This window comes from Eucyclogobius newberryi, unplaced genomic scaffold (assembly GCF_026437365.1).
Source record: "Eucyclogobius newberryi isolate DKJ021-1_F unplaced genomic scaffold, fEucNew1.0.hap1 SCAF_16, whole genome shotgun sequence".
In the NCBI taxonomy this organism is placed as follows: domain Eukaryota; kingdom Metazoa; phylum Chordata; class Actinopteri; order Gobiiformes; family Gobiidae; genus Eucyclogobius; species Eucyclogobius newberryi.
In genome coordinates this window covers 26,287,847-26,302,606 of record NW_027315790.1, presented here as the reverse complement: position 1 = coordinate 26,302,606, position 14,760 = coordinate 26,287,847, and the positions used below count along the sequence as shown (strand labels likewise).

The window sequence follows — 14,760 nt, the reverse complement described above, 5'->3', positions numbered from 1 at the left end:
GAGCAGAGAGACGGGAGCAGAGAGACGGGGCCAATATGATCAGAGAGATGGGGACAGGAACCCGAGCAGAGAGACAGACGGGGCCAATACGAGCAGAGAGACAGACGGGGCCAATATGAGCAGAGAGACAGGGCCAATACGAGCAAAGAGACAGGGCCAACGTGAGCCGAGAGAGGGGGGCAACAGGAGCAGAGAGACGGGGACAGGGACGCAAGCAGAGAGACAGGGACAGGGACCCGAGCAGAGAGATTACGGTGCCAATACGAGCAAAGAGACAGGGCCAACAGGAGCAGAGAGACGGGGACAGGGACGCAAGCAGAGAGACGGACGGGGCCAACACGAGCAGAGAGACGGGGCCAACACGAGCAGAGAGACGGGGCCAACACGAGCAGAGAGATGGGGACAGGGACCCGAGCAGAGAGACAGACGGGGCCAATACGAGCAGAGAGACGGGGCCAACACGAGCAGAGAGACGGACGGGGCCAGACGCGGGAGCTCAGGTGGAAAATAGAGCGAGCCCGGAGAGACACTAATCATTTTGTGTCTCATTTAAAGACTCTGAGACACTGCGGTTCTCGAGGGTTTAGGCGGGACCCAGAGCTCATTCATTATTTTGTTGGGAAAAGGGCCCTTTAGCAAAGGTGGGAAGCACAAAAGCATGTGGCACCGGTAACAGTACTATAGGATTAGAAGGCAGTATATGTAGTAATAGTAGTGCCAGTAGTAGTACTTCAAGTCATCCAGTTCTCAATCTAAACTCTCAGTTGCGGTGATGCTATTACATTTTGAATTTGTCACCTTATTGACCCACTGGGGAAGAATCTCTCTCTCGGGGCATCCAAAAGAAACCTTCACAGACACAGGCAGAAAATGCAAACTCTGCACAGAAAGGCCCCTGGGAATCACCGCCTCAAAGCCAGAACGATATCTCTTTCTGTATTTTTTACACAGATCGATATCGGCGTAGAGTTCAGATGAGCTTGATTGACAGGTGAATTAGCCAATCATGGACATCTAACGGTCCATATACATCGCGACAAATATGGCCGCTTATGAGGAATAAAGAAAGGGGGAAAAAATATATCACAGGGACTGAAAAACATGGAGGATTTCTGCAGATCAACACTCGCCACTGAAATAAACAAATCCGATCGCTCTGTCCGGTTTGAGTTCGACTCGGAGGGCGGAGCAGGGCGGAGCAGGGCGTGGCGACCGGACCCGGGCAACGGGAATCAAACGCAGTAGATTCTCACTTCCCTTTTCTACAAAACGATAGAGACTGAGTGCATATATTTCACGTCTCCCGCTCTGTTCCCAGGGGCCGGTGCAGCTGTGCGTGATATACGAGGCGGCGTGAACGGGAACAGCCCGCCGTGTCGTCCCGGGACAGCGGCCGGTCAGAGCAGGTCTTCCCTCTGCCCTCGGCTCAGAGAACCAAACCCTCTGTAACCCGAGCACCCACGCGCTCGTCGCGGCTCCATTACGCCGGGATTTAGGGCCCTCCTCAGAGAAAATAGAACTCACTTCCAGCAAACGGAGAGGTCAGAGTGGGGACGGGACCACAGAGAAGCCGGGTTTCTGTACACACTCTGCAGGCTCAAATTATGAACATATTTTTGGACCAGAAGGACGGCGTGAGCCTCTGTTTTTGGCTCTTTGCTGTTTCCCGGGGTCCAAACGGTCGGTCTGAACGCTTCTGGAAAGATCTCTAATTGCAATTTGTCGAGCCGATCTTGCGAATAGCGATTCAAGCTTCTGAAGTACCGTATTTTCCAGACTATGAGTCGCACCTTTTTTCATAGTCTTGGCCGGGGTGCGACTTATACTTATATTTGTACTTATATACTCTGGAGTGACTTATATGTGATATTATGTGTTATTTTCACACTTGCAACTGCATTTCATACTCCAGTGCAACTTATATATGTTTTTTTTCTTCTCTATTATGCATTTTTTGGCTGGTGCGACTTATACTCCAGTGCGACTTATATATGTTTTTTTTCTTCTCTATTATGCATTTTTTGGCTGGTGCAACTCATAGTCCGGAAAATACGGTAATATGACAATTTACATGCATTTCAGAGCATATTATAAAGGTCTAACTACCTTGAAATACCTAAATAATTGCAACTTTTGTGATTTGACTGGCTGTTGGTAAGCTGTAGATTAACATTTACAGAATAATATCCATTCTAACGCACTCCGACGCCGTTAAAGAGATCCAGACGTGCGCCTTTTTTGCACAGATTTGAGTTTTTAAAAAAGAAGATCCCGGAGCGATTCTAGCAGCCTGAAGTCATTACAACGCGAGGACAGCGGCCGCACATCTGACCGAGAAAACCTGGCAGCCCGGTCCGCGACAGAGGTTCAAAAATGCGCTTTGAAAAGATCCAGATTTTGTCAAGCTTTTCAAGTTTGAATACTTTCATCACATATTTGTCTGAAGCCGCGGACTCTTGCATAACCCACAGACAACCCCCAGGTCCCAGTGATATCATCAGCATCAGATAATACACTCAAAATGCCTAAGAATCAACTCCAATGAGGAAAATATAACTAAAGGGTGAAACAAAGTGATGGATTGGTTTGGAAAAGTTGTAGCTACAAAGCAAAAGTGTTAATCATTCATTTCTGTCGATGCAGAAAGCGAAACGTTTTCATGCAGAGAAGTGATTTTGGCCGTTTTGGACCAATATTTGGGACTAAACCCGGGACACAATCTGAACTAAGACAAGATAAGATAAGATATTCCTTTATTGTCCACACATGGGGGAATTTCATTGTTGCAACGCAGTAGATACAGAGGAAAAGGACAGATAACTTATAGGAAGTTTAAAAACACTCTTAATAGAAAAACTCTTATAAACTAAACTAAAGAAAAACTCCTATAGACAGAACCTCTCATTTCTTAATAAGGAATGGAGAGGAAAAATAAAGATAAAATAAAAACAGCTAGCGTAAGACAAAATAATACTAATAATAATGGTCAAATAAACACTCTACCTAAATAAACCAGAACTACACAAGGACTGGAACACGAGGACTACATATCTCAGTCCGTAATGCATAAAAAATGTACTCAAACCAGGAAAAATCAAGATAAAATCAAGAGTTAACACAATAATCTAGTCCTACATGTGGGTGGCCTGCTTGAAGAATACATATTATGCATGTTTCGGGTTTAAATTTATGATCTAAAAATGAGGTTATTGATCTAAAAACTGTGCAATGGATCCACTGACTTCCTGTTCTAAACCACGGCGCTGCCAGCTTTGTCAACGTACGTCGCTGTAAAAGCTCTTAAAAGTCAATTGGGCGTAATATGTCTCCATGAAATAAAACAAAAAGGCTTCTCTGGAACGGGTCGACCTCTGTGTCATATTTGATTTGGCTCTGACCTCGGCCACGTCGGGATTCAAAACAGAGAAGTCCGACCCCTGGAGAGCCCGCTGTCCCGCTCCGGAGTCTCCGCTCAAGTGAACCACGATGGCGGCTGTAAATATTCAACTCAGTCATCGCTCGGCCCCATAACGTCTGCGATTTAGGCGTTCAGACGGTCCCCTCGTGTCCCATTGTGGAATAAAAGGTGAGCGAAAGGCATCCACAGAAAAACACAAAAAGAAAGGGTGGGTGGTGTTGTTATTGACGGAGCAGCAGAGGTTGAAGTAGTAGTAAAAGTAGCAGTAATAGAAGCAGTTGTGGTGGTTAAAGTACGTTTAAATGTACAAAAGAAACAGAGTGACATCGAACCTTACGCTGGGAGCTGGATTGTCACGAGGTTTGTGTTTTTCAAACCCACGAGAATCCATCTTATACAGCCAATTTGAAAGTTACTATTACTACTACCGCTAAAGGAACTATTTGGGATTTTTCTTTCAAAACCAGTAAATCTCCCACAGAGTTAAACAGGCTCCTAAACGCCGTCCAACTGAGATTATAACATCATCAAATTATAGATAAAGTATAGATACGTCTCTCTGTCTTAAAGGAATAAGACATGCCTAAAACCCTTTAATAATAATTAATAACAAGGTACAAAGTGTGAGAAACAGAAGATATGGCTCCACACATGATTATAGACACATATTATACTGTTTTATTGTCAAAGTTTGTCAATTGGCTGCTGCGATTGACTAAAATTCCACTTAGAGTTGCTCCATTTCAGATTGATGACGAGTAGAGCTCAAATAATCAATCAATCAATCAATCAATCCAGCATTAGGTAAAGTAGACACAGCAGCTTGGTTGTTATAAAAGGACAGTACTTGTTGCTAGTGTATTACACCAGAGGTACAATAATACTAGATATAATTAAAATAGTATTCCCAGCAGTGACATTAACGCAGTGATCTAAGTCGTAGTGCATAAGTTCACTTCTTCCACAATAATAAAAGGACAAGCGTGTGTTGAGTCACAGCCGCAGTATTGAGGCCACCACTTCCTGTGTTGCCGAGTGCGTTGCCATGGCCCAGTTCTAGTGTTGGTGCTAGATTTGAAGTGGAGCGTCTAATTGGACTCAGTCAATGTATCGATCAACGCGCGCCACAACAGTGACCTAAAACGGGCCCCGGCTCCAGAGAGTCGGTCGCTGATGAAACGCGCAGCAGCTTTTCAGTGCGCTTTAGTTTAGGTCCGCGAGCTTTGAGCCGTTTAGTCGATTAATTGGCCGCCGAATGAACCGCCCCGCCCCAATTGTCGCCGTGACACTGGGGACTTGTGCGACGATTAGAAGTTTCTATAAATCCAACGCGTTTACTTGGATTTACTGCCCAAAAGCCGCTCAGACATCGCCTCCTTTCGCTGTGGGAGCAGGAAACCGACAAGATCACAGCGACTTCAGCCAAGAACATCCAGTGACTTGTGGCCTGGGCTCAACACAAGGCTGTAATCCACCTCTGCTTGTTCTTAGTGCTCTGTTTAGTCACATGCCAGCACGGCGTACAGACCTGGGATTGTGTTTGCAAAAAAACTGCAGCGCTGGGCAAACTGTGCACGAGTTCAAACGAGTTCAAACGTACATTCTTTTTAGGCTATAGATGTAATTTTCAGAAGTAGAGATGTCATAATATCACGCCACACAGATCAAAAAGACCTCACGTGTGGTTAGATATGTCTTTTACATCACTGCGATTGCCTGTTTTGGTTGTTTAGTGCAGAATTAAGCAGCTATAAGGTCAATTCAGCTGAAATGTTGTCACCGAAACCACAGATTTACAAGATGTGACGCTGTGGAAAACGTCAGATCCAATCAAAAACATTCTAACACTTTGTAATCTGTTCCATTTCGCGATCGAATATTTCACCCGTGGCCTAATCCCATAAACAACCACGAAAACTGCAGTTCACTTAACGGCCACCGGTGTCGCCCGCCGGAGATTTTACGGCGACGCGTCCGGTCGTTCCAAACCACGCGTTGCCGCTGGTGACGCCGCGTTAACGTTTATGAAATCTTGCAAAATGTAAACGTCAAAACTGATTATGAAGAAGCTCAAAAATACAGTGCGTTTTTGTTCTAAGTTTCACCAGTTTTTTTTTATCAGATCAAACAAAAAGTCTGTAATATGTTATTCATCTTTGTCCAAATATTTCAATCAACTCTCATGTTACTTAGATTTTGTATGTTTTTTTAGCTTATTATACTTCATTTTTGGTAGACTACTTGTACCTGTTTATATATACATATACTTTAACTGAAGTGCAGTACATTATTAGTCATAACTGCACTACTTCTACTCGAGTACAAAGTTTCATAGCTCTTCCCACCACTGCAGTTTTAATACCCTCATAACAATGCTTTAATGTAATTTTTAGCACAAAATAATTCTTTATATTATCACGTGATCTTCTATTAGTTCTGAGCAAATCAAGAAAAGTCTAAAACTATTTCGAAAAAAGTCAAGTTTTGTCATCTCACTGTGACTTTTTGTCCAGCGTCGATACTTTTTCAAATAGTTTTAGCATCGATTCGTATTTTCTCCAGCCAACCCCCATAATGCAGTTCAACCCTGGGACTTGACATAGACCTTGTGCTCCCAGCCTCACCACTGTATGACTAACACATGTGGAAATGAACAGCCCTGGAGACAAAAAAATGAAAAATCAAAGCTTTGCAGGTTTTATGACGCGTCACCGTGGCTCTGCTCAGGACTGCACAGAAAAACCTCTTTATGTCCCACATGAAAACGTTTGTGAATTAAACCAGCAGCGTCTCAACAGGCAAAAGGGTTTATTTGAGTTATGGAGTTTATGGTACTTTTGTCCTTGTCGTCTCACACGGAAGAGGACAAGGGTTTAGAGGGATTTGCAACAGCTGCTCAAAAGTTGCAGTGAATTAAATATAATATGAGTTTTAAATGGTAGAAAATATCAGTACAGAGTCGAGCTATTAAGGTTAGATAATGGTTCAACCCTCACCACAGTCAACACTCGATTCCTGCATAAACGTGTAATAATATGTGTAATAACGCAACAACGCATGAGAGCAAGTTAGATATATATATTAACATATGTACTTCTTGTTGTTGATATTGTTTGGGAGCGACAATGATAAAGCCGCCATACTGCGTTATTACACATATTATTACACATTTATCACACATATTATTACACATGTATGCCACTTTAGAACAGCAGCAGTGGACCAACATTGCGTGTATTTTAGCCACACGCAATGTTGGTTAATGGTTCAATCCTCACCACAGTCAACACACGATTACTTTGACACACGATTCCTGCATAAACGTGTAATAATATGTGTAATAACGCAACAATGCATGAGAGCAAGTTAGATATATATATTAACATATGTACTTCTTGTTGTTGATATTGTTTGGGAGCGACAATGATAAAGCCGCCATACTGCGTTATTACACATATTATTACACATTTATCACACATATTATTACACATGTATGCCACTTTAGAACAGCAGCAGTGGACCAACATTGCGTGTATTTTAGCCACACGCAATGTTGGTTAATGGTTCAATCCTCACCACAGTCAACACACGATTACTTTGACACACGATTCCTGCATAAACGTGTAATAATATGTGTAATAACGCTGTATGCGAGTAACTTGGATATACGTATTTAAATATCTACTTCTAGCATGTCGTTTGGGAGCGTCTCGACAATGACAAAACCGCCATATCGCGTTATTACACATATTATTACACATTTATTACACATTTGTGCCGCTTTAGAACAGCAGCAGTGGACCAACATTGCGTGTATTTTAGCCACACGCAATGTTGGTTAATGGTTCAATCCTCACCACAGTCAACACACGATTACTTTGACACACGATTCCTGCATAAACGTGTAATAATATGTGTAATAACGCTGTATGCGAGTAACTTGGATATACGTATTTAAATATCTACTTCTAGCATGTCGTTTGGGAGCGTCTCGACAATGACAAAACCGCCATATCGCGTTATTACACATATTATTACACATTTATTACACATTTGTGCCGCTTTAGAACAGCAGCAGTGGACCAACATTGCGTGTATTTTAGCCACACGCAATGTTGGTTAATGGTTCAATCCTCACCACAGTCAACACACGATTACTTTGACACACGATTCCTGCATAAACGTGTAATAATATGTGTAATAACGCTGTATGCGAGTAACTTGGATATACGTATTTAAATATCTACTTCTAGCATGTCGTTTGGGAGCGTCTCGACAATGACAAAACCGCCATATCGCGTTATTACACATATTATTACACATTTATTACACATTTGTGCCGCTTTAGAACAGCAGCAGTGGACCAACATTGCGTGTATTTTAGCCACACGCAATGTTGGTTAATGGTTCAATCCTCACCACAGTCAACACACTATTCCTGCATAAACGTGTATGTGTAATAACGCGGTATGCGGGCAAGTTAGATGTATATGTATAAATATCTACTTCTTGCATGTCGTTTGGAAGCTTCCCGACAAAGTTAAAACCACCATACCGCGTTATTACACATGTTATTACACATATTATTACACATTTATGCCGCTTTAGAACAGCAGCACTGGACCAACATCGCACATCCAGAGTGTATTTTAACCACACGCATCAGGCTCTTTCTCCTGCAACATTTCACCCGTTTACAAGTCGAAAAGCTTAAGCAGGTTTTAAGCACATTTTGAATAATATCAGTAGCTTGCATAACATACTACAGCCCATTAAAACGCCTCTCTCGCACCTAAAACACAGACTCGGACGTCACCTCCCAGACAAAGCGGTACCAGTCCAGCTCTAATTGTAACTGGGGTGAATTTAAACGAGGGACATTCGTCCGTTTCCAGTCAGACGTTCCCATGTGTTATATTTGGACCGGTGTAATCATTAGACGCTAAAACATATAATACGGGGACGAGGTCATTTAGGGATTATTACTGAAACATACCAGCGTTACATAAGGCGAATGCTTCTGCAGATGTCTAATGGGGGGAATGCAGTGCGGACGGCGGCCATTTCTGAATAATGGCGTCTCATTTTAGGCGTCGGTTTCAAAGTTTCAGGTATCGCGCTCCGACCGCAGCGCACCTGAGCCGGAGCCATACAGGAAATCACCGCATCGGGGCCCAGCGCTTTTAACGAAGTGAGGGCCGCATGACGTTAGCCGCAGGCGCTACGGTTTCACACAAACACCCAACACAAACACAGGCCAATCACGGGCTCACTGCCGTAAAGTGCAGCGTGTTTAGGGCTGAGCACCAGAGGCAGAGGCGAAACGAGACGGAGAAACGCGAGAAATACATGAGTGAAGTAAAAGTATTCAGGGAAATAGTAGATGAATATGTAAAAAGTGAAATACACAACTGCTAGTATTGATTTTTATATGTCTATTTCACCAGTAATGTCCCACTGAGATCTTTTTCAGGGGAGGAGCCTATTACGCATGCTTTTAGTGGTAGAGGAAACCTACGCAGACACAGGGAAAACATGCAAACTTTAAACAAGCTTGGATCAAAATAATACACGATTTAGACCCTTTAAAAGTTTCAAAATGGAGGAAAAAGTGTGATTTCAAGACTTGGAGAGGCCACAGATGGTATGTTTTGGTTGTTTCTGATGTTTTACAGTGCACTTTTAGCTTTTTACACATATCTGTACATTAAATTACAAGTACAAACGGCAAATAAGCTAAACTAAGAATGTATTACTTTGACTGGACAATCGCTGACAGAACTCTTGACTCCACAATCGTTTTTCGTTGACTCTAAAGATCTGTCCATTACATCCTGTGTAATAGAGGTGCAAACTAACTGACTTTTTAAACATTGTACATTCAAATGTGTGCTTACTTTTTGTTTTAAAGTCATAAAACAATTTGTATTTAGATCAGTCAGTTCGTAAAGAAAGTGTCATGCCTCTTGTCGCCCACATTCTGAAGTATACATTCTTGAATATTTTTACACTTAAATTGCAGTTAATTGATTGTTTTCAGAGTCTAAAATATGAAGATACAGATTTTCTTATTGATTACATTGTACTACTAAAATCTGATTTCTAAACACGACTAGGCCCTAGAACTCACTTTATTACAACAACAAAAAATATTTCAACATGATTAATTTTACTCGCCCCCATCTGTTCTGAATATCATTGGCCCGTGATGAAACACAGCAGTAAGAAAGGTGACTACTTTTTACTACAACCTATTCAAGTCAATTCAGTTCAACAGCCTACAATAACAACAATGTCCCAGCTTTATGCGTCTCTCTTACAGTTAAATGAGACCACAGACAGAAAAGTGGTGTGAATGTTTTTACTCCAGACACAGAGTGGAAGTGACACGGGACCAGCCCAAACCAGGAAGTCCGAGTCTAGACCCAGTACAGACCAAACAATGCCCGAGTTTGGGGAACATTAAAGCACCGCTCACATCCACTGCCCTATTATAAAGCTCCAGTTCACATTATTCTGCAAAATGTACATATGATTAAGACAAAATGAGACGAACGATGGATTAAAGTACAAGAAAAACTGCAATTACTGTATTTTCTGGACTATAAGTAATAGTTTTTTCATAGTTTTGGCCGGACTGCGACTTATACTTATATCTATACTTATACTTATGCTCCGGAGCGACTTATATGTGATATTATTTGTTATTTTCACAATTGCAACCGCATAAAAAAAAAAAAATCTTCTTTATGCATTTTTAGTCCGGAAAATACGGTAATGGACAAGAAAAACTGCAATCACACATATATATACCTCCCAAAGACAAAAACCGTACAGTTAGGCTTAAAAATGAACTTTAGGGTCGGTTCAAGATCACACTCTGTTTCCATTATGACACTAAATCCTTGAAAATACTAAAAATACAGTCATTTACATATTTAACCTCTATTTGTACTTGCACATCTCCTTTGCACTTTGTTAAGAACACAGAGCGCAGCGAGACTGTGGACGAAGAGCCAGGAGCGGGGGTCAGATAGACGACTTTTACGACGCGATCAAACTCTGGGCAGCTTTCTCAGGAATCCAAATCCCGACGTAGCAGCGCGAGTCCCGCTTTCTTTCATTAAATCTCCACAGAAAAGGAGAAAATACAAAACGTGTCAGGAGCCCGAGCTGTAAAACCAAATCAAACCCGACCGCAGTGACCTCCCGTGTCCCTCGAACAAATCTGCTTGTAATAAAACGGACCGACTGAGAGGTTTTTTGGGAGAAATGTGGCGCCTTTGCCAAAACTTCACAATAAGCAACGTGTACAGTGAGGTCAACGAAAGGTAAAAGACTCTGTGAAAGAGTTAAACGTGTAGATTTAGGTCACAAATGTCTTTCCAAATCCTACAGATGCACATTTTGAGTCATTCTTGGCACATTTTGAATCATTCTTAGCACATTTTGAGTCATAATTGGCACATTTTGAGTCATTCTTAGCACATTTTGAGTCATAATTGGCACATTTTGAGTCATTCTTAGCACATTTTGAGTCATTCTTGGCACATTTTGAATCATTCTTAGCACATTTTGAGTCATAATTGGCACATTTTGAGTCATTCTTGGCACATTTTGAGTCATTCTTAGCACATTTTGAGTCATTCTGAGCACATTTTGAGTCATTGTTAGCACATTTTGAGTACTTGTTAGCACATTTTGAGTACTTGTTAGCACATTTTGAGTCATTCTTAGCACATTTTGAGTCATTCTTGGCACATTTTGAGTCATTCTTAGCACATTTTGAGTCATTCTTAGCATATTTTGAGTCATTCTTAGCACATTTTGAGTCATCGTTAGCACATTTTGAGTCATCCTTAGCACATTTTGAGTCATTCTGAGCACATTTTGAGTCATTGTTAGCACATTTTGAGTACTTGTTAGCACATTTTGAGTCATTCTTAGCACATTTTGAGTCATTCTTGGCACATTTTGAGTCATTCTTAGCACATTTTGAGTCATTCTTAGCACATTTTGAGTCATTCTTAGCACATTTTGAGTCATCGTTAGCACATTTTGAGTCATCCTTAGCACATTTTGAGTCATTCTGAGCACATTTTGAGTCATTGTTAGCACATTTTGAGTCATTCTTAGCACATTTTGAGTCATTCTGAGCACATTTTGAGTCATTGTTAGCACATTTTGAGTCATTGTTAGCACATTTTGAGTCATTCTTAGCACATTTTGAGTCATTTTTAGCACATTTTGAGTCATTCTTGGCACATTTTGAGTCATTCTTAGTAACTTTAGACATTTGGGGTGCACTTTTCTGACTGAGGGTCCGCCACCTGCTCATCTCCATGGTGTCACTTTGACTGAAATGTTCTACAGTGCGGGAAATACACGGATCTATCTCCATGGATTTAAGCAGGCGAGGTCAGATCTGTGGAGAGGCAAGTCAGAATGCATGTTTTAGGCCCAAAAAATGCTGTGGTCAAAGTACGTTCTGACAAAATCTGCCCAAATTGGAAAAACAAACGTAGCTTTTGACACTTAATAACAGGCCAGGCTTGGTTTGCACATTTATTTCTGCACATTTTGACTCCATAAAGATAAAAACACCCTTCAACGCCGTCTATCCAACAGCTTCTATGAAATAGTTCTGGGCGCAAACGCAACGAGCCGGTGCAATCCTGTGAAACGCTCTCGTCTGAAACGATTTGATCTGAAACGTCTGCTTTGTTCATTGTTATATTTAAACGAAAACAGAGGGACATTTCTTTTTGCTCTCGGACTAAACCTGCAAAGTCACTTCTCGGAGCCAAAGCTGTCCTGGCTGCACACGCTGTGACTCATGCGATACCTATTAAAATGCGGCGCGCACCTGCGGACGCTGCGCAGGGCGGAAGCCATTTTGGGCCTTCGTACAAAACCTTATTGTCATTTAATTTGGCGACTTAATATTTTCCACATTTGAAAACGGAGTGTTTGGTTTTTGAAAGGCTTTGCTCACTCGCTCTGAGCTGCAGCTCTCACATTGACTCTGTGCCATTCGGCGCCGAAGCAATTCATTATTTAAACAGTAAAACGTGAAGAATTTGTCATCTTTACCCAGAGTACATTGCAGTATAAGTACTCTTTTCCCTTGTGTCTGTGTTCAGTGGTGTGTGAAGAAAGGACAGGTATGACATCGTCTGCATTTGCTTTAAGGAGGTAAACGCTTCGATATTAGCGTAACGACATGTTAATTAAGACATATTACGCTTTTCCCCGATATTTAGTATTAGATTCAAACATATGATTTATAATTTGTTCATTTTAAACCGCAATATCAACACTCAAGCCTTGAAAGCAGACAATGACCAGACTGTCTTTAACATCACCATCCGCTTTAACTTTGGAATGATGTACTTTGGCCTCAAACCTCCTGCAAAGGACACAAAGGAAGACGATCTGTGGAATATACTGCTGGCGGCTGGGAAGAAAGCGCTTACACAAAAATGGATGACTCAAACCGCTCCAACGCCACAGGACTGGATAAAATAACAGACATACGCAAAATGAAACAAATAACCTCAGGACTCAACTTATAAATAGACAAATTTAAAAGACAATGGTCAAAATGGGACAATTATCTTGAATTATCTTGAGTAATTCCTCTTTGTGTATGTATATGTATGTGAGAGGTACGTATATGTGTATGTATATGAATATATGGCCGACTATGTGCACATGTGTGTAAATATATATATATATATATATATATATATATATATATATACATATATGTGGGCGTCTATGTATGGATACGTATACCAATGAAATGTCTTTTTATTTATTTATTCTTTCCCCCCTTTTGTCCCTTATTCTCCCTTATAACTTTTGCTCCTAAAACTTAAGCCTCAACAAGTCCAGCACGCTCTTGAGTTTTTAAATGTATTATTATTATTATCATTATTATTATTTATTTTATTATTATTTATTTTATTTTATTTTTATTTCCCGTATCATTTGTATCATTTTTTTTACCCCCTCTTCTGGTGTGATAACTGTTGTTGAGTTTGTGTATGTTTTATGTTCTGCTGAAGAATAAAATAGTAAAAAAAAGAAACCAGGACAATGCAGGATTTACTCAAACATGAATCAAAACACAACTTTAAGTACATTCTGATGAGAGAATACTGTTGTAAATTTAAATGTTCATCAAGTAACTTTTTAAGTGCTTTCTTAACTCCATGGGGACTTTTTTGCTTCGCTTTGTGCCGTCAAACAAACCTGTATTTACACGTTTGTTCCACTAAATCCAATTGATTTCAGACACCGACACCACACAGTCTTTTACCTCACGTCCTCTCAAAACTGCAGAATATGGAAGAGAGTAAGTGAAAAACCTGGTGCTCACCGTCGTCGAGGTACATCTGGTCCAGCTCCTGCGGTTCTTGCTTGATGCTGACGGGGACGACCTGCGCGGGGGCCCCGGCCTCGTCACGGCTCCTGTCTTTGGGTTGGAGTGGCGAGGCGCTGGGGGCGGGCGGTGGGACGTTATTCGCGGTCGTTTTGGTGGGAAAAGGCGACTCCGGGCTCGGCGTGGACGGCGGAGACAGCGGACTCGGAGCGAAGCGCCCGGGGGTCTCCTGTATGATTGACATGTGCGGGAGGGGCAGGGCGAAGGTCGCTGCCGTGGGCGACAGACCGGGTGAGACGGGAGGGACGGGCGGCGGTTTGGCGTTGATGCGCTGGGGCGATTGTGCGGAGGAGAAGGGCGTCCCGGGCCCGCTCAGGATGATGGGGGTCAGAGCGGGCGGAGGGAAGTACGGTTTGGGGTGCAGAGGCAGCGGGGGCCCGACCAGAGCGCCGTCAAAATCATCGCGAGGCTCCGTCTTTATGGTCGGGACTGAGGGGCCAAAGACGAGAACAGGATCGTTAGGTTTCAAACGACTTCACAGCGTTTTATAGGGTTATGATTATGGCTGCACAGTAATAAAATAAATAAAATAAATAAAATAAATAAAATAAATAAAATAAATAAAATAAATAAAATAAATAAAATAAATAAAATAAATAAAATAATAAATAAAACAAATTTAAAATACATTTAAAATGAATCAGATCAATTAAAATAAATGATAAAAAAAATTATAATAATATTTTTTTTAAAAAATGAATTAAATAAATATTGAGTGTCAGTCATTCCATTCAAATAAACCTGTATTTTTTTGTAATAGACAAGGTACAACCAATCCTCAGTAAGTAAAAGCACGTAGTTTGGAGCAGAGTTCAGACTTTGGAGAAAGAAATGTAAACTAAAATTGTGTTAAAAGGGCTGTACTTGATTTTTTGCATGTACTAAAGTTAAATCT

General features: G+C 41.4%; 1 protein-coding gene across 1 annotated transcript in view; it reads right to left on the bottom strand.

Annotated features, from left to right (window-relative positions):
• Positions 1–14,760, bottom strand: part of nfatc1 (nuclear factor of activated T cells 1) — a 75,383-nt gene that overhangs the window by 3,425 nt on the left and 57,198 nt on the right. The window contains exon 9 of the mRNA XM_072448140.1: positions 13,803–14,294. Coding sequence (XP_072304241.1) covers positions 13,803–14,294 — 492 coding nt within the window. The remainder of the gene's footprint in view (positions 1–13,802; positions 14,295–14,760) is intronic.